The sequence below is a fragment of the Anser anser genome (assembly GCF_964211835.1).
Source record: "Anser anser genome assembly, chromosome: 4".
Taxonomy (NCBI): Eukaryota; Metazoa; Chordata; class Aves; order Anseriformes; family Anatidae; genus Anser; species Anser anser.
The window spans coordinates 15,006,236-15,027,207 of NC_139724.1; the positions used below are offsets into that span (position 1 = coordinate 15,006,236).

General features: G+C 42.5%; 1 protein-coding gene across 18 annotated transcripts in view; it reads left to right on the top strand.

Moving 5' to 3' along the window:
• The first annotated feature begins 5,302 nt into the window (after positions 1-5,302).
• LOC310898156 (uncharacterized protein) overlaps positions 5,303-20,972 on the top strand; it is a 176,488-nt gene continuing 160,818 nt past the window's right edge. For 9 of the 18 annotated variants that reach the window (XR_014583003.1, XR_014583004.1, XR_014583005.1 and 6 more), the window contains exon 1: positions 5,304-20,710. Coding sequence is in view for 1 of the 18 variants with exons in the window: in XM_083832678.1 (XP_083688804.1) it covers positions 20,664-20,710 (47 nt within the window). In the remaining 17 variants the exon portion in view is untranslated. Of the gene's footprint in view, positions 20,711-20,972 lie in introns of all 18 variants that reach the window. The other 9 variants (XR_014583012.1, XR_014583013.1, XR_014583014.1 and 6 more) reach the window with 3 other exon arrangements.

The window sequence follows — 20,972 nt, forward strand, 5'->3', positions numbered from 1 at the left end:
TTTCTCTGCTTAAGCATATGCTGAGCTTTATGCTCTGGCTAATTTTGCTGATGTGTTTGAAGCTGCTTCAGGTGCCTAAAGTTAGGCATGTGCAAGGAACTGCAGAAAAACGACTTACTTTTACAGCAAGTGCAGAAAAATGGTCTCTGCAACACCTGATGTGATGAATCTACATGATGTGCAGTCTTACTGCTATGAACTTAACAGGGCAGTGATTCAGCCTGTTTCCCCACACTCTGGTATGGGCCCAGGGACCTCAGTCATGCTCCGCCTGTGAACTGGTGCTTGAGTGCAGTACCAAGGAGTCTCTCAAGGTGCTTGTGCTTATACTTAGGAGCCTGAATGCATTATTTACATCCTTGATGGGCTTCGTGTTAACTATCCCTTTCCTGGTGAAGATTCTCATGTATTAAACAAGGACTGCCAACCAGTCTTCATATATGGTCTTTCCTAAATAAGAGTGTAAACCACTTCTACCACAGTTGCGTAGAACTGAGCAGCTTTACTCTTGGTGCTAGTATGCTATTTTTGAAATCTGAAATATTTTGAAATAATGCTTAACCCTTTCATTCCACATTTTCTTTTTAATCCGCGTATGTCAAGTTCTCCATCTAGGTGTGCATGGTGGTGTTTGGCTTCTGAAGCCTCTAGAGATTGATTCCTTACTCTTTTTATGCAATATAAGGTACTTCCTTACTGGGTTCCCTGAGGACATGTACCATACTAACAATAGTTGTAAGGTGCTTTTACTGCTCCATGAGTTGTACGCTCCTGGGAGAAGGCTGAGGGGTATATACATGGGAATGATGGGGCAGTCCATCTTTACTCATAGTCTTCCCATTTCTTGAGTGCTCATAGCTCCCCATTATGGAAAAATCTTTCTTGACAAAACACAGATTTTCCGAAGCTACTCATCTCTCTTGGTGGTACAGTAGGATGTGCGGGGGTGGTACTACAGTAGGGATGGACTTGTCTCCTTAACTATGTCAACGTTCAATGGAAGTGATGGGCACAAAAAGCACCTTTTATGAAAAGTTAATTTCTTGTTAACTGTTGAGCTTAGAGATGAAACTATCCAAATGGGAATTAGTGTGAAGCTTGCAAAATTCTGTACTACAGATGTATATCTGAAGGATTTAAAAAGACAACATGTAAGAGCTATGAAAGACTGACCAAACGTGATTTTTGGTACCTTTAGCCATGTAGTGTGCAGCATCTGAGGAAATCTTCATTTCACTGTAAGTGCTTGTTCATGCTGGAAAACTGAACATCTTCACAGGTTTAACTTCAAGAAACTAAAGTAACTTCTGTCTTTGGCAATGTCACATTCTTTGCTGGTATTATTTCCAGTTTTTCTTTCAAAACAATTATTTCACACGCTAATTTATGGAAGCTACTCTAATGGGAAAAAGCTATTGACTGGCTAATTTTCCTTTAACAAACTGTAATGGCCAGTTGATTTTTATGGTCTCACCATCTTAGACATTTTTCTTCCACGTAGTTGTGCTGTATCTGATAGTAACTGTGTTCTACCAACAGGCAAATTATTAAAAATATGCATTTAATTCTTGTAGCACACTGTTAAGATCTGACTTATATCATTTTTAAAATAAGAAATACGGAGTTAGCTTGTCACATACCATACATGGCACAGACTCAGAAAAATGGCTTGTTGCATATGAGTGTGAAGTCTCAGGCTTGTAGCAGATAACCACCAACTCCTTCCTTCAACACCTCTATTTAGACCTGGGCACATAAGAGACATGAGAAAAGAGTATTATTCCTGTCTCTCCAGATGACCAGCAATGACAATTATCACCTGATTTTTATTTTTAAGTAAACTGTGCAATGTGTAGACAGAGAATGTTTCCTCTACCTGAAGTCCTGCTTCTCTGTTTAATGTAACTGTCTGGCTCTACTTACCTGTCAATATTATATTTAAATGTCCATCAAAAGACCAAACTAGCATGGGGCCAACTCAGAAGAAATTAGGTAGTTGAGTCATGGTATGATTGATATTGATATATATATATATATATGTATATATGACAAAGGTGTTTTCCCAGCTTTCTGGAAGTGGGATTGGTATTTGGGTAGTACTGGGTTCCTTGCTTTGAAACCAAGAAAAACAGAAGTTGCTCTCATGTTGCTTGTGCTGCACAGGGTCCTTTATAAAAGAACTAGTAAGTATTTCCTCAAATTAAGCCTCTGATTTCCTCTTGCTTTTACAGCACTTTGCGGTCTGGCTTCAGGGCAAAATATTTGGTAACTTGCATTTCAGATGGCGCGGATGCTCGTGGGTTTTCCCAAAACTAGATTCTCCAACCTGAAGTAAATTGTTGAGCTTGGTGTAACTGCATACTATACTTCTCTGCAAAGTGAGAAGAGGTTGGCCTTGGCTTAAGAGGTTTGCCTGAGGGAAATGTTGATTTTATTGGACTGACACTCTTAATCTAATTGTTCAGTGGCTAACCAAAACATCCATGCTCTTCTCCAAAATGGAAGTAGAATGAAACAGCTTGGAGTGAAATATTTGACTTACCCAGCAGTTAAGTTGTCTTCTCCAGATGAATTTAAATTCACTTGGTTTTGTCTTTAGGGAATTCTGGATATATGTTAAAACATATTTTGAGCCTCACCTGCAACAGCAAATGTGGACCATACGTGTGCTGTTGCCAGCAGTCCAGGGACTTATCCAGAGTGTGAAGGAACTGGGTTCATATCTACAACAAGTGACTACACGTCTGACAACACTTGAGTGAAACATCATGATACTATTCAAGGGTTGCTGGCTTCCCATGGTGTACAGAAAAATAACTCCAGCTCAGAAGTTAGATGTTCTCATTCATATTGGACTGTGCTGTGAATTAGTATGACAAGCTTGACTCTGGCAACTACTGAATGAACATTATCTGGGGTTCTTGACCCCAAGAAGTGGGAGCGGACTGAAGGTTGATGTAGAAGGTGCAATTATTTGATATATTCCACTTGCTTGTGCTGTCCAGCATTCCTAACCTGTCTGTACCTCTATTTGGACAAGTTTCAGATTTTCCAAAGTGCTTACTTTGCAAAGTTAAGGCTAGGGAGGGAGTCAAGTGCAGCACCTTGAGTTCCACCTTTTCCTCTGGGACCTTCAGCAAGAGCTCAGCTGTCAGTTTCTCTTCTGACCCATCTTGTTTGCTCCCTGGAGCAATGAAGGATTTGCGTCCTCTCGCATGGTGGTTAATGCTAACAGAAAACTGGTGGTTTGTTTCCTTACTATTCTGAAGTATCATAATGTGTTTAAAATATACAAAATCCTATTGTCTCTGCACTGTTAATGTAGTAAGTTCTAATGGTTGCCTCAAACTATCGGTGCTTGAACTTTATTTTGTGAGTTATGGACTTGATGGAAAATAACTGGTGGTACCTGCTGAGTTGACCTGTTCAGTGTTTGGGAAGGAGTGTGGATTGAAAGCACTGCTTTTTGGAGATGCTGAGCTCCTTGGTTCCATTGGGAGGGTACAACAGCACTTGGGCTACCTGCAGCTCAAGTATGCTTTATGGCACCGGTGTATTTATGAATGTGGTGTCCATGCTGTGAAATTTAAGGAAGATGTATTTTTCAGAAAGGCTCTCTTGGTTGTATGGATGAGAGGCCAGAGATAGTGTGCTACAACACTCAATCTTTGTGCTCTCTTTTGCAAAGCAGCAGTTATTTCCCTTGTAGCCTGCAAGCAGATACTGCAGAAGATGAGGAATAGCTAGAAACTCCAAAATTAAACTTAAACTGACTTCCTGTCTTGCTGTGCAGTTCATACAGACCTCGGTCATAGGAGGTGATGTAAGCTTCAGGGGTCTAGCTCTTGGTGGAGGACTGTAGAAGTTCTTCTTTCCTTCGGAAAAAAAAAAAAAAACTGTTTTGCAAGTAGTACAAGATGAATGGCTGTTAACAGCGCAGGCAAGCTGCCAGCAGCATGAGGGCTGCCACAGCCTGGTGTGCGAGTGCAACTGCAGGACACGCTTGTTAATAAAATGAGGTGCTTAAGATCTTAAGGCAATAACTGATCAGGTGTTTGGTGCTGTACATGGGTGGAAAAAAATGCATTTTAAGCAACTTCCTTGTTAACTGCGATCACACAAACAAGCAGCACTGCTATACTTGGTCTTACTCCAAGACAACTGGCTTCTGAAGCTTATGAAAAAGCTTGTGTTGCGTTAGTAGCAATGCTGTTCCTTGTCTTAAACATATTGGTGGTATGGATAACATATGATATAATCAGAACAGATTGTGACCCTCCCAATTTGAATGTGATTCTTGCAAAGTCAGGTTCTAGCCAGGGGCTTTTAATTGTGTTCTTCGCAATCATGTATATTAATTATCTGTGATCATGCTGTGTAGAGGAAAATTACACCCAATATGTAATTTCCCTCAAGTGTATGGCTACACTGTAGTTGGATGGCAATGCTTTTTGTTGTTGTTTGTCGGTGGAGAGAAATCTTGCCTATGCATCTCCCCACTAGTTTCCTTTATCTCCTAAAAATGGATCTTGACATGTCTGTTTCATTAGAAAAAATACTGAACTGACAGTTGAAGAAATACAGGTGGATGAGAAAGTTATGTGCCTTGGGCATATAATAGCTTAATTTGCTCTTTCATGAGTGAATAGGTCTGTCTTGCAGGATTTTATATTTATCTACTATCTTTGGTAGTAGATTGAGGCAAGATAATTCATCTTCATTCATTAAATCAATGTGAGAATGTATTCAGAATAGGCTGGCATGTCATCTGTTGTACTCGGGGTGGTTTGACTCATGGTGGAATAATGTTGATCACAGTGCAGCCAGGCTCTGATGTTAGCGTGTGCAATTTAACTCAGTGAATTTGGCAATCTGTCACAGGAGTGGTAAAATAGTGACTTGTGTCAAAGGCACACTGAAGTCTGTTTTTACATCCTTTTGAAGCTTATCCTTGTTTCCACCTTACTTGTGGAGACTGACGTTTGAACTACTGTGAGCAAGATGGTCTACTACCCAGCGCCTGTGCCTGAGGTGTCTTTCAAAAGCTTTTGCCTGCTAAGGTATGTGAAGCCTGGATTTTCCCAAAAGGCTCAATACGAGCATGTTCTCTACCCTTCAGAGGGATTTAGGAAAGCCTTTGGACCCAATTGCACAGGTCATAAGGGAGGAAATATTTTTTTTAAATACTTGAACTCTAGCTTATTATAGAAAAACAGATATAAGGACTGTTTAAGGTTGGAAAGAAGGGTGACAGTGATGTCTTGATCTCTTCATTTGCAGGATGGTGACATGGCTGTTTTTAGGCCAAAACCCTGGGAGGAAATCCTGCATTTTCAGGTCTGAGATGGACCTATTCCAGGCTTAGGGACAGGAAAATCACATCTCTTCACAGGACAAGATGCCTCTTCAACATGACACATGACAATGTTGAAACTGCCTCAAAGTTGTCTTGTAGAACCAGACTCAAATGTTGCATCTGGTCCTGGGCATTGTTTTACTGGGGATTCTCAGTTATCTTGGCAAAAATCGTATGGAGGAGTCATTTCAGGCCAGTTCTAAATTGTTCATGGGTTGATTTTTCTACAGAATGGTAGGAAATGACCATAATTCCTTCTCTGACAATGTAACTTTGTATCTGAGTGAAAAATTAACTGCATTTCTGAGTGTTGTCTAAATGCGTCTCGAACTCCGTCAGGCTCGGTGCTGTGACCACTTCCCTGGAGAGCCTGTCCCAGTGCCCAACCACCCTCTCAGTGAAGAACCTTCTCCTAATATCCAACTTGAACTTCCCCGACACAGCTTCGTGCCCTTCTCTCAGGTCCTACTGCTGGTCACCAGAGAAGAGATCAGCACCCGGTGAGCAACATAAGAAGCTGAAAGTAGACTTCTAGCTTTCCTTGCTGATTCTTTTCTGCTAATTAAGAACACCCAAACACTTCAGCAAGCTCAAAATAAATTAATTAATTAAAATTTTGAACAAGACCTGTCAGACTTAGGAAAAAAAAAAAACAAGCCAAATACCTGGGGAAGTGCTCTGCTTTTCCAGGAAGGCAGAAGTTAAGGCTGCCCAGCAACTTTCATTTGGCCAGTTCTGCACGTGGAATATGATCACTTATTTAAATACTGGCTGGTTTTTGCCACGAGGTCCCTACCTGTGTTATGATACAGAATGGACTTTCTGTGAGGGCTCTGTCAAGTGAAGACAGCTGGAAGGACCTTTGCTTCAGGACCTGTATTCAGTGGCCTGAACACAGCTTCCTCATTTAATGAATGTCTTCTGGAGACCTGAGGAGTCTGGCTCTCAGAAGCGCTGAATTTTTGGAGCTGAGACTGAAGTCAACAGGAGTTCTCTTAATCCGACTGTTATATGTGCATATATGTTTGCCTTTGTGGTTCTATATATTTTTCAAGTTTTCTGAAAGCGCACCAGATGGCCTTAATGGCATTGTTTTGATGAGTGTGGCCTTTGGTTAAGCTGGAGGAATTTCTTGTGGCTGCACCAGTTTCTCATCTAGCTCTTGGTGGTCGTATGCTGTAACCTGTGGTACAGCCTGGCCCTGAAGAGAGATGGGGCTTCAACTTGGCTGAAGGGTTGCCCAGGAGCTTGCTGACAGCAGAGGAAGGCTGACCTGATATCTCATTTCAGCTCCAGGCATTGAAAGGAGATGTTTTCTCCAGGTCAGCCGTTTGACTCTAGATGTGGCCACACGTGGTCAAGCTCTTCTTTGTCCTAGTAAGCCCCTCTGCATGTTGATCGGTCCTGGACTTGCTGTCAGGCAGCTACTCCAACATCACTTGCTCCTGCACAGAGTCTCCTTATTTCAGGTCCAGCCTATTTGCCAATTTTGTACTAATGTCTGATTTAAAACTATTTTCAGCCTGTAATTACTACAATGAAAATACCAAAGAAATTGATTTCTTATATTCCTCACATTATATTACTCTGGATTCCTGTCTAAGTGCTGAGGGGTTAAATATGATTCATGTAATCTACTTTCTCACTAATCATTTATTCAATTACCTATTAGAACTCGGGCAAGGAAGACCAAAAAAGGAGAGGGGAGAGACCAACCCACAGTGTATTTCCAATAAAATGCTACAAACAACAACCAATCATTAATTATCTAATCAGCATTCTCTAAGTCTTTTAGCCATAATCTCATTACTGTAATTAATTGCAAGAATCATTTTGTAAACAGAGCACAATAAAAGTATATGCAACATAACAACACCCAAATTAAATCTAAATCCCAGAATGAATAACAGAGAAAGCTGGGAGATATTACTAAGAGAGGGTGTCATTAAAGAAGATCATATTTCAATGTCAAAATCTGGTGGACTACTTGTGCTATGGGAGTAAATCAATAGTGTTGCATTGAAAAGACTGGGCCAGATCCACTTTGGTGCAATTAATCACAACTCCATTAAAGCTCAGAGGGATGGAGGAGGCTCCTTAGCTAGTAAAAATGAATCTCTTGTAGTTACAGGGGCTGGTACATGTTGGCAAAGCTGCTGCACTAGGCTAGTTTTTTGCACCTAATAGTTATGGTTGTCAGCCTAAAGGATTTAGGAGAGCTCATCCTTTTCCTTTTAGTGGTAAAGATGTGCTTGAAGGTTTTCACATACTGTTGAACATCCTCCTTTGGGCCAGTTTTTTGTAGTCCTTCACTTCTGATAGTGGTAGCTCTACTCTGCTTTTTTTGGCTACTTCTGTAATAAATAATCAAATGATACAGACATCCCCACAAATACCTGCTGGGCTTACAGCAAAGTTATTGTATGACATTATCAGGATTCTCCATCTAATATTCTAGCAGCATGTTACTGTCTTTGCCCTTACTAGCCTTTTGACTGCAGCGAGTATTTTGTCAATTTTCCCCTTTTCATTTAATTCTTCATTAATATTTTTTAAAGGATCAATGCCAGGATTCATTTGAAAGCTATAACACAATATATAAAAGAACCCCAACAACCGTAGGCTTTGTTGTGCCATCGATTTTTTTGAGCAGAATTCCCTGCTGACTGCAGTGGGGAGTTGCTCAAAGATATTGATAGCATGTGTCCCTCTACAGAGAACTTAGATTAAAAACACAATACCTTCTAGTCAAAAAGGTCTGTGTGGAGTGCATTAACTTGAGGAAAAGAATTGTATGAGAATCCACAAAAAAAAGCAGGCAGACTCTAAACAACCCCTGGCAGAGAAAGTGTTCAGATGGATGCTGTAATACAAGGAAAAACCCCCATTAATGCCTTCCACCTCTGTCTGCTGGGACCTGGCTAAGTACTGGCCAAACAGAGGTCCTTGCAGCGATGTAGAAAACAAGTATGCCTTTTGGTAGCTGCTATGGAGGAGCTCCTGGATTTAGTCTATCTGGATTCCCTGACCAAGGTCCAAGTTTTGAGGAAGACTTAAAAGTCTGGTCTTGCATTCTACTGTTCCTTGTTGGCAAACATGATGTGCCAGCCTTGGTGTGGTACCATGCCAGCGTGGGTCAGGAGGTACGTTAGAAGGCTTGCCATGACATTTTATATATTTATTGAGCTCCTGAATCCAGAGCATCCTTTAAATCCTCTGTCAAAGAAAATTCTACAGAGGAAATACAGAATGCCTTGTTAATTCAGTTTTTAATGATGAATGCCCTGTGGCTTTCTCTTTGATAATCACAGTTTGTTTCCACGAGCAGGTCATACCTTTTTTAGCTCACTATGCCCCTTAATAAGACTGCAAATGCCTCCAGGTAAAACTGAGTGTTAGTCAGTTAGTCAGTTCTGTAGATGAGGGGAAGATCTTAGAATACAAAAAAGTGGAACTTTGGCCAGTGCCTGTTTTGCAGGCATAAAAAGAGTGAAATGCAGCTGAGCTGGAGAACTGCATTTCATTGTGACCAAGAGAAGATGTTTTAAGTCACTGACTAATTTTGTTTTTAAAGACCTAAATGTTCTTAAAGTGTTTTTGCCTTGGAAGGGTGATTCTGATGTTTTATAGAGTCAGCCTCACGTTTAAATTAATTTGTCTTCAACAATGCACTACTACATTTAGCAAGTATATTTTAATGCCAGGGTTAAATTAAACTCCTTTTCTTTCCAGTAAAAATAAAGTGCACGAGCTGCATGAATTAGTAATTCCCAAAGTAATAAATATTATCAACTTATTCTAAGACACTGGGATAATATTTTTCTGGTTTTGGACCATTAGCCAAGTTTTACATATGCTGTATTTGGTGTGCTAGAGATGGCATAGAGGTGCCTATGTTTTTTCCAGTACAGCTGTTAAATCAATGTCATCACTTGATTTATACTGCACATCAGCAAGCCCTGGGGGATGTGTCCACCTCTCAGGCTATAGCAAGGATGCCAGGACCCTTCACAGGACCAAGGCATTACTCCACCTATGCTGCATCCTTCTCAAGGCTGCAAGGGAAAGGTGTTTGGTTTCTAGTGCTGGGGATGCTTTGGCATCTGTAGAAGCAGCTCAATCCCTTTTGGGCTTTGGCAGACTGGGTGCCTAAGCCGCTTGGGATTTGAAGGAGAGAGAATGCTTTTCCCGTGGGGCATTTACTGGCTTGGATTACATGGCCAGGAAAGCATCTGTTGTTATATTGAACTGTGCCTGCTTCTGTGCAGTGTCTGACATGAGATTATTTTTAAAGTTTGGGTGCTTAGAAAGGTTTTGGAAAATGTTAGCTGTCATAAAAAGTAGCATTTCCTATTGGAAATAGGTTTTACCTTCCAGGTAGCAGTAATAGCTATTTAGCCTCAATGAATTACATGGCACTTTCCATTGGCTTTAATCCTGACCCTCAAAGAATAGGTTTTACCATCTGCATGATAACTGAGTTTGGGAAATCAGCTTCTGAAGGAACAGTAGATGCATCATCTGTCCACGTGGGATTATTAAACTGAAACAGCTACATGGTATTTTGTCAGTTGGCTCCCATCTTCAATTTGAAACCCAGACAGCTCAGTTTCTCCATTTACAGCTTTGAATATACTCAGGGAACTAATAAACTGAAATGACAGATGCATAGGGATTACAGGATATCAAGCAGTATTTTCCAAATGGGGTAACAACTGCTATGAAAAAAACATTCTGTTGTGGTAATGAAAGTTATCTTTTTACATCTTCTGCTTGCTGGTCTGGAATCACCAAAGAGATAAGAATTTCTCCTGCAGTTAAAACACTCAGCAAACCTGCTGTGGGGTGTTTGCCAGGAGTTTGCATTCTGAATAGCAAATGTAAATAAACCCTTCACCATTACATTGGGAAGTAATGGATATAGCACTCCTTGCTGCTTAGTCAGACTTCAGTCTTTTACTTCTCTGAAACTCTACCCTTTTGCTGTACCTGTGTGAGACTAATGAGGTTTTGGTCAGACTTTGAGGCACTCTAGGGCGATGATGGGATTGTCAGATTCATTGTGTGTAGCCTTTCACAGGACACAGGTCCCTCTGAAGCATGGGCTGTAATTAGAGGACAGAATTGGGCATGCAAAACCTTCCCTTCAGAAGCCACCAAGGAATATGGGACTTGGGAAGCCTTGCTGAAAACAAACGAAAGCTGAAGCCAGGGACATCTGAACAGAGTTGCTGTGAGTCAGAATATCTCAGTGCTGAAAAAGGCCCTTAGCAATAGCCCTGTGGCAAGTGTGTGCAAAGGAAGAGCATCTTAACACTGGATTATTTGGGGAAAAAGTCCTCTATATTTGCACAAGTCCTCTATATTTGCTCTAGAAGCTATTCCTCGTAAGAGTTTTTAATCTTTGGTGGGCAATGCTATGCTTAGGATCTCAAGGCAAGAAGAATACTGATTTCACTTGATTTCATCCCAACCTAGAAAAGTGTTGGTTTTTGTAGAGAAACTTCAGGCATGATTTTATGTACTTGTTTAACAGCCTTGTATTAATGGCCTTTCTGAAGAAAGGTGGCCACAAACACATGTGTATTTTCCTTTTTACAGTGTCTCTGATTCTCAGCTAGTGATGAAGCTTTCTTAATACAGCTTGGTAATATTGTATAAAGGGATTCAGGGGAACTTGACAACAAACACAAAATATGTGGATGGTTATATGCTGTGTGTAATATAGCAGAGAATTCTCCAAGCCCCATAAATGCTGCAGCTCCTTTCTTCAGGATTTACTGGTGTGGTAATTTTGAGGCTGTGTCTTTATCCCTGTGTAATGGCTGCAGAAGCCTCTCTGCCGAAGAGGAAGGAGAACAGGCTTTGGGATCAGCCTGGACAATTTGCATGGTTTGCCAGTGTGTAGGGTGTCTTCTCCCAGGATATTCAAGCTAATCATGCTCATTTATTTCTATATAGAGATGATCTCCATCTTTTTGTATGGAGAGAAACCCAGTGTCCATGCAGCCTGCTTTGTAGCTTCCCTTACTCTTGAGAAAGCAGAAATAAATAAGCAGGCAGAGCTGTGACTTGCTGAAGCAAATGTTTTTTGCAATTTACTTGATTTCCAAAAATTTGGTGGTTATTGAGGAACCTGTGGGTGTCCTCACTCACCTCTTAGTCCACTTTCTTCTCTGAGTAATTCTTATGCATCTAATATGGCGTTTCTCCATGGTGTTCACCCAGGGTGCTCCTTAGATGAGTTTCAGCTGCTGCAGTAATGCATCCAGTAATCTTGCTTGTAAGTCAACTGGCAAAGTGAGCATCAAAGGCACAGGTGTGGCAGCCGGGCCTTCATCGTGCTGCTCAGGTGCATGGTGTGTGCTAGAAGTGTCCTTTTACACTGGGATGTGCAAATACCTTGCTGTCCTAGCCTTCTCATTAGGCTTTCTCACAAATGAACAAACTGCAGTCTAGCTATTCTGCCTTAATTCTGTCACGCACCCCTTTAAAGGGTCAGATCTTAGACTCAGAGGCTTATTTAGCTCCCAGAGCCTGGAGAATGACGAAGTGGTTTGTCCTGAAATAATGGGCATGTTAGATTCTCCAACTCTTCTGTGTTCTTCGTGAGGACATTTTTCTGGAGAAAATCCCCCCACATCATGCTATTGCCTGAAGATGCATTTCTGCCATCTTAAAAGACGTATTGGCTAAAGCATCTTAAAATTTCTTGAGTTTCCATATAAGTTGGGGATAGTATTATTAGACCTCTTGATAACATGGTCACAGGTTTTGTGTGTGGGTGATAGGTATCTTAGTTGTGGGGATGAATGCACAGCTAGGCACTTTGCCACTATCCCTTTTCTGTCTCTTTTTAGTTTTCCACACATATGGACACTTTGTGTTGGTATTAGTAAGATCATAAGACGTGTTTACTGAGTTTTGGTCCACACAGGTGAAGGTGAAATGTCAGTCTACTACTGCAATGAGTAACAGGGTTCTCAGCATCGCTGGCGTATTCTCAGCAGCTGTCAGAGGTGGGAGAAGTGGCATTTCCTCCATTTCCAAACAGCTTGTCTACCAGAGACTTGAAGGCTTAGGCAGGGTGCGGTGGGACCTTCTGTAATTCAACAAGGACAGATGCCAAGTCCTGCCCAGTGGAGGACAAGTCCCTGGCAGTGACACGGGCTGTTACTGACCACTCAGGGCAACTCAGACAGAAACAGCCTCAGGTCCCCGGCCTCAAGGAACTAGGAGTGAGCCACTCCTGTGCCCTGGTCATGGGGGAGACCACCGGCATCCTGAATAAAAGTGCAGGCAGCAGGTAGAAGAGGTGATGGCCCTTCTTCCCCACAGGATGGACCATGGAACCTGTGATGAAGTTATCAGGAGCTTCCATTAAAACTGCTTCGTGATGGCTGTGAGATGTGTTTTTGAAGGTACTTACCCTGGAGGAAGTAATTCGCTCCTGGGTCAATCCACTGACTTATTTCTGTTGCAGTCCTGAGATTAATCCTTTCAGGGGTGCATGTAACAAACTGGAGAACTGCTGGTTTATTGCACTTGTGGCCAATATTTTAATTTCTGTTTCCTAATTTGGGTATCTCCTGTTCCCTCAAACACTGCCAGTGTAAGGTTAAAGCTGTCTCTACTGCTCAGCTTTAATGAATCCTTGCAATAAAGCTTTCAACAGCATAATATCAGTGAATCTGTGGTGGCCGCTCAGACACCTCCATCCATCAGTTTTCCTGAGAAGCATGGCAGAGGACCTGTGTTATACAACGCACATAACAAAGGGACAAATTCCAGCTCTGCTACAGCGACGTTTTTCGTGAACAAGATCCATAGATTGTTAATGCATTACAGGCCTAAAAATGTTAAATGCAAATATGAAGAAGGGATCTGCTTTTTCTAGGGAAGATTATTCATTTCTTGGCTCTGAATATCAGATAAGACTAATTTCTGACACATGGATTTGAGGTTTTTGTATTGCAGAAAAGCTTGCAATCCTCAACACCCTCTCCATTCCCTGCAAACATTTAGAACAGCTATTTTCTCCTTCAGATGACAATTTTCATTTCAAGCAGGCTACAAGAGGTCATTTAGCTAATTTATGTGGAGATGAGGGAGGGCTGGTGGCACGGGCTTGAGAAATCAGGGAGATATGCAGCAAATAAGACTGCAAAAATAGTTGATGAAGTGCCATTGCTGTCAGCATTTGCAACTGTAGATTAAGGTGTTCACATCCTAATTTAGCCTTGTGCTTGAGGCACACCATTAACCTCCTGACAGCTAGCAAAGTGCATGCACTATGGACCACCTGATCATTTTTCCCCCCCAAATGTTGACTGTTTAAGTGCTGCAGAAGTGTTAATGCTCTCTGGCCACGGGCTCCTGTTCTAAATTTAAACCGAACTGATTACACGGAGATACAGAGCTGATGCTATTGAAAGGGACAGCGTGTTGTCTGTGAAATACAGACAACATTCACCACTATTGTCACACACATCAACAGCCTGGCTTCTCCTCTCCAAGCTGTGTTTCGGCAAATTCCAGAATAATAAAAATTCAGACCATGTTATCTTCTATGAGTAATTCTCCTGCTTATGTGATGTTATTCCAGGAACTGTACTCTGCCAATGCCAACACTTGGCACAGGTTTTGCTCCAACTCTTGCCCTGCTTTTAAGCAGATTTTAACTATCACACATGGGAGATTATGGTGTGTGGGATATTTGTTTTTCTGTGACAGGTCTGTGTTGACTTTGATATTTGAAAGATAGCTCCTGTTATAAACCTTACTTGCATTCATCTTGATATGGGGTGAATAATAACGGAATGATTTTCTTGTGCTGTGCATCAGTATGGTTTACACAGGCTCCCTGAAATGTTTTATTTAAATATGTGCAAATCCAGCCAGTAAAATGCCTTCATAAAAGCCAGTCTAAATCACAGCCTGAAAGTGGAATCCCATACATGGTTGGGTAAGGTATGATGGAGAAATAGCAGTTCTCTGCTGTTCTGTGCCCAGACCATTATGGCAGCACCTTTCTTCCTCCTCAGCTTGTTGCAAGTTGTTCCAAGGGCAGATCTTATTTAAAACGATCAGAAGAATGTTTCCAGTGGGATTTGCTATTTAAGCAGGTTAGCTTAAACTATTTCTGGATTTTCTTGTTCTCCCCTCTGAGATGCAGGGATTTGCAGAATTCTTTGCTTGATTCTGTCATCATTTCTTTGGGTGGGAAGAAAATATCACCTTGCTCTCGTAGCTCTCTGAACTTGCTGGAGGTTGCAGCACCCTCCTGCTGTGGAGGAGGCTTTTTGCAGGGGTGCAAGCCAGAATAGATCTGTTAGCTGTAACACTGCTGTCTGCTCCTCTGCCAGCCTTTTATCCTGTGCTAGGGCACAATAAATGTTAGTAAGTGCAAAGAAATTTTCACCTCCATGAGGTTTCTGTTTTTATATGGAAACTTGCTATCTTCATAAGAAATGATCAGGGTAATTGCTGTATGCTTTGGATTCCTTGACCTTTGTTTGAGTAGTGGCTGGCAAGCTCTGAGCTGATTATTTTTTTTAGCTTGAGATTTGCTCACACTGGATGCAGCTGCTAATGCTCGCTTTGTAGTCTGAGATCCGTGGGGGAGCTGTATTGCTCTGCCCTCCTGGAACGAGTCACCTTGTATCCAGGTGAGTCACCCCCAGAGCATCCTTGAGTCATCCCTCAGCAGGGTGCTGGCTATCGGTCCACAAGGAAATGGACCTTGCCCAGAGCACTTCTGTTGCATTTCATAGGCTGAACTTTTTGGATGTTTTCCCAAAAGACACTGGGAATATTATCCGTTATCAGACTTATTATCTCCATGTGGAAAAAGGTATGGTTATATGCCAGCGTGCGCAACTGGGTGCCTCTTAAGTACATGAAATGTCTGGCATGGAAACTGAAGACATGGGGAGAAGTGCTCTTTTTTAGAGAACTCAGAAGATGCAAATTTCATAAAACTTCCATCACATAAGGAAGAATAGGAAAGTGTTATCACTGTTTTTCCCTATATTCTTTACCATGACCTTATTTCAGATATCTGAGCTGCTAAGGGTGCTTGAGAAAAGGCTGGTAAGCCCTGAGTCTGCTTTGGCTTACTCAAGCTGTGCTTGCTATTCAAATGCGTTATCTTGAGCCATGTTAGCGTTACACTTGATTTTGCGGTAAAATAATATTTTTGGTGATCTCTGCACAGAGGTAGCAGCAAGCCAAGAGGGCTCATGGCTATAGATGTATCTTCTGTCTTGCAAGACAGTGGTGGCCTGATGGAGGAGAAAGGAAATATTCCAGTATCACAGGGATGTGTCTCTACCTTCTGTACTGGGAGGGGCTTTGTGCTCTTTGAAAGGTGAGAATAAAGAGGGAGCATACATGCACTTGAGGTTTTTTGATATTAAGCATTCACCAAAAATGCCTTATAAATGACCATGTAAATTGTTTGGTCTGAGGGCTGGTCTTCTACCATTACAATTTTTATTGACTTTGGGCTTGGTTCAGAGAACAAGTTCCTCTAACTTTTCAGAGTGCAACAAATGGCTGGTACTTGCTTACATTTTTATATTGTTTCTATGTGAAATGCAGAACTGTACTAAAATTTCCTATCTAGCCAACTGTCTACACAGACATTTCAATATTGAATTCCTCCAGGTGACTGTTGAGGGCTTAAACTAGGCTATGTATGTGCCTGAAAGGAGCCAACTCCAGGACAACTGCTCTTTTGTTTCTTAGAAAAAGGTAAAATGTACCATTAGATATCAATATATTGAAAACAATCTCATGTCTCTGCAGGGTGACATGCATTTGTGCTGCTAATTGCCCACTATAATGTGCTATTTGTTTTGTTTAATAAACTTGAATAGTTTCCTGGTATGAAACAGTATACACGCACAGTTCAGTACTCTGTCTCTTCTAGCCAAAGACAGCAAATTCTCTTTCTTCCTTTGGAAAGATGATTTTCCATTTACTCTCCTGCATTGTCTTGGGGTATGGATATTGCTCTGAAGTGGTTTGCTTGACCAGATTGATCCAGGTAGGCTCACTGCAAGTCTAAACCTGTCTTCCACTGCCCCCAGTAGGCACTCCTTTGGCCAAATTCGAGGCACCAGAGCAACATTTTGGGAGACCTGTTCCATGCTCAGAGGGTGCTGCTTCCAGGTGAGCTATTTTGTGGCTGCTTCTGATGGTGGCAGTGGAAGTAAACTTTGAAGGGAGAAATCCAAGCAGAAAGTGTGTGGTCATGATGAGAAGCCCTTACACCTCTCTGAGCATTACTGGTTTGTGCGGTACATTATGAATCAGTCTTGGTTGTTAGTCCTGCAGTCTCCAGGGTTGCACGTGTCTGCTGTTCCTTCCTTCTCCCCTGGAGAAGCAGGGGAGAGCTCACTGCTTGCCTAACCAGCCCTGCATGTGTTTTCTAACAGCCAGTAGCTCCTCAAGCAAGAAGGGACTGAACTGTCTCTGCAGCACCATTTAGGAGTGGCAATCAGCTGATATGAGCAAAAGGGATTTGGGTGTAGACTTGTGGCAATAAATAGGTGAGTGACAGTTGGCAGGGAAGCTTGTATTTTTCATGCTGGTGTAATAAAGATTTATGAAATTCATGTTTTTATTAGAAGACAAGAATGTGTTTGAAAACACGAGTATGACTCCCTATGCAGCAGTGAGTCACTGATTTCCGGGTGCTCGCATGGGAGAGTGGTTGTCTCATACTGCAACTGTGCTAAATGACAGCCTTAGTATAAATGGGGATTTGGTCTAAAAATTTTTAACATGTAGAACTGACTGTAGTTGTGATTGCTTAGGTTTATTTCAGATTGTCTGTGTGGTACATATGGAGGAGTTCAAGTGCTTGGATGCTGACGAATATGATTTTTACAAAAAAAAAATAATAATAATTTCCAGTAGGTCAATATGGAATACATGTTTTTCTCTTCCAGTACTCTTGGGCTTTCTGGATGGATAGCTAAAAGCAGATAACTTCTAGACTAGCCCCCCTGTTCCGGGGCCAGCCATTTGCTGAAAGGGGGCTTTCAGTGAATGCCTTTAGAGAGCCTGGGTTTGAGCTCTGTCTTGAGTGATGCTATGAGCTGCCGATGTTGCTCCAGAGCAATGCTGAAAATACAGCAGGAGGTATTTCACACAGAGGCAGCACCATCCAAATGCTACAGGGAGCAGAAATCCTCTCTGGCACTAAACAAGGAGGAAGACCTGAATTTCAAGGGGGATGGTTTCCCCTTGCTGATGGGTGCCTGTGAAAACTGTATGCACTGTTGGTCAGCTCTACACCTCCCTATAAAGAACTGTGCCATTACTATTTTTGCTGCAAGATGCTGACACCTTTGCTTAAATTCCCAGCCATTTAAAAACGTTGATAAGAAATACTTATTTGAGCCTATCCACTGACTTTTTTGTTTGAGGTATTTCAGCTTTTAGGATCTGCTTTATTGATTCTGAAGCTCTACTTTCTACTGTCTTTTTTATTGTGCAAGCTTTTTTTCCACAGGCTTTGCCTTTGCAAAATTATTCATAACATGTTTTTCTTAACAGAAGTCTAGGCTGTAGAGCCCATTTCACTTTGCATGCTGCTGGGAAGATGACGAGACTCCCTTTCCAGTGATATGGGATGTTCTGCATTTTATGTATAATAAATTTGGTGTGGAAGCTAGAGCCTGGCTTCACCTAATTCCTCTGCGTTACTAACAACTGAGCATGTAGGTGATGCAGCAGCAAACCTAATAGGAGAGATGTCTGGTGATGAAGCAAGACAGGGAAGGGACCATGAAAAACCTACAAATATAGTTCCCATGAAGTCTGGTCATAGCTCAGATTCTGGCCTAGAGTGGAAGATATCTATCAATATTCCCCAAAGGAAAAATTGATCCTATCTGAGAGAAAACAGATCTCCATTTTTTTCTAACATGCTATGTTTCAGTTACAATTTCTTCATACCCAATGATTTTATTATACCTCTAGTTGCTCTGTTGCAATGGATTTGTCTGCTTTTATGGGGCACCATTAGAGACATTTACCAAGGAGGTCACGTTAGGAATTCCTCAGGCTGTAGTGTCAGGTAACAGTTACTATAGAGATTTTGAACCACAGTCGTGAATGCCTTCTGATCACGAAGGCAATCAGAGGCTGAGTGAAATAAAAGTTCAGTACAACATGAACACTGCTAGCTTTTTGTGCAGCAAGGTTTCTAGTTTTCACATCAGTGATTATCTCATGAATCCATAGGGCTAACGGGGCTAACATTTGTCCTATTAACTTGTCTATGCATCAGTGTCCAGCTAAGAAAGGCCTATGTCTGCTTCTGACACTACTGTGCAATGCTGCACCCTTCAAGCTTTCAAGGTCTCATGTCAAGAGGCAGTGAAGAAAGGTAGTTTCCTTGTAATAACTTTCTCCCAACTACATGATACAAAATGCTACTCTTCATAGGCAACTATGTGCTGATATAGTTGTATGGCAGTTATATGCATATGTATTTATGTGCAGGTACTGTTGTTTTTGACCTGAGACATCTCTCAATGTCAAAAACCCTCTCCATGTCACTTTACAAAATACATTTTTCCCCTCCCTTCACCAGACCTCATCTTAATGCTTCTAATGCTCATTTTAGCACCTTCATAGACCTGCAACTACAAGTGTTTCTTATTCTTCTCTGTAAATGCCTGTTTCTAACATCGTTTTGCTATTTATTAATTTAAGTAACACCCAAGAGACATAGATAAGATGAAGCCCCACTGAGGCAAATACTGTGCAAATGCATAGTAAAAGTCCCTGCTTTGATGAGTTTACAATACAAACCCTGTTCCTTTGATCAACAATACACACTGGACTGCTGTGCTAATCTTGGTCTGTTCTGAAGCTGTCAGGTTTCTCATTTATCCTCTATTTGATCCTGTAAATTGCAGAATGAAGTCCTTAGATTGACAAGATGGCTGAGGTGGGAGGAAGAATTAAAACACTGTGGAAATAAAGGCAACAAAAATGATGTAATTTCTGAATAATGAGTAAATCATGGAAAAGTGGCTGTAAAGATCCAGTTTATGGTCATGAGTGATATGGTCATAGAATCATAGAATATTCCGAGTTGGAAGGGACCCATGAGGATCTTCGAGTCCAACTCCTGGCTCCACACAGATCTACCCAAAAATTCAGACCTATGACTAAGAGCACAGTCCAAATGCTTCTTAAACTCTGACAGGCTTGGTGCCGTGACTGCATCCCTGGGGAGCCTGTTCCAGTGCGCGACAGCCCTCTCAGTGAAGAACCTCTTCCTGATATCCAGCCTGAACCTCCCCTGTCACAGCTTGACACCATTCCCTCGGGTCCTGTCACTGGTCACTACAGAGAACAGATCGGCGCCTGCCCCTCCTCTGTCCCTCGTGAGGAAGCTGTAGGCCGCCATGAGGTCTCCCCTCAGCCTCCTCTTTTCCAGGCTGAACAGGCCCAGTCACCTCAGCCAGTCCTCATACGTCTTCCCCTCTAGGCCCTTCACCATCTTTGCAGCCCTTCTCTGGACACTGCAGCAGTTTCACGTCCTTTTTGTACTGTGGTGCCCAGAACTGCACACAGTGCTCGAGGTGAGGCTGCACCAGCGCAGAGCAGAGCGGGACAATCCCTTCCTTCGACCGACTAGCAATGCCGTGCTTGGTGCACCTGCTTGATGATGCCTGGTTTGGAACAACCTGCTGTGCGTGCGCAGTGTAGCCACGTGCCACGCAGAGATACCAGCCGAGCGCCCTGAGCAGCGGTGGCATAGCAGCGTGCTGGCACTACTGGCTTCTTAACTCTGCACGCACGTGCCCTGCTTCCAGTCCTGCAGCAAGGCTGCTGGTGGCACAAAACTGGGAGGAGCGGCTGATCCACCGCAAGGCTGTGCTGCCGTTCAGAGAGACCTGGACAGGCTGGAGAGCAGGGCAGAGAGGAACCTCACGAAGCTCAACAGAGGCAAATGCAGGGTCCTGCACCTAGGGAGGAATCATGGCATCCTACATCCTGGGCTCCTCACGAGCAGGTTACAAACACCGGCGGAAACCAGCGGTGAGATCCCCGCCTCCCCGGGGCCCGGCTGTGTAGGCCCGGGCAGGGGGCGCTGCCGGCTCCGCCCGCGCCTCCTCAGCCGCCCTCGCGAGGGGCCTCGGGGCAGGAAAAAAGTCCTAAAAAAGAAAAAAAAGAAAAAAAAAAAAAAAGCCCTGCCCGCCGCCATCCCCCGCTCCGCTGCAAAACGCCCCTACCGCGGAGCCGATCGCCTCAGCGAGTGAATGGAAACAGGGGTAGGATGTTGCCTCTTCAAACACAAGAGCTGGGAGACATCATGGAAACGTGGTAGGTGGCTAAGTGTTCAGAACAAATGAAAGGAGGTGATCTGGCACGTAACAGGAAATTATGCTGCTGATGTGCTTGTGGTAGGATACTGCAGACGCTAAAAACTTACATGTAGTGAAAGTGTGAGTGGACTTTTATTTATGCTTTTTTATTTAGCATCTTCCTGGAGAAAGTCTGGTATGGTAGCTTACTGGTAGCCACTAGACTTCATTACTGTACACCTTGACAAGATAGTTTTGTTTTGTTTTGTTTTTTCCCTGGT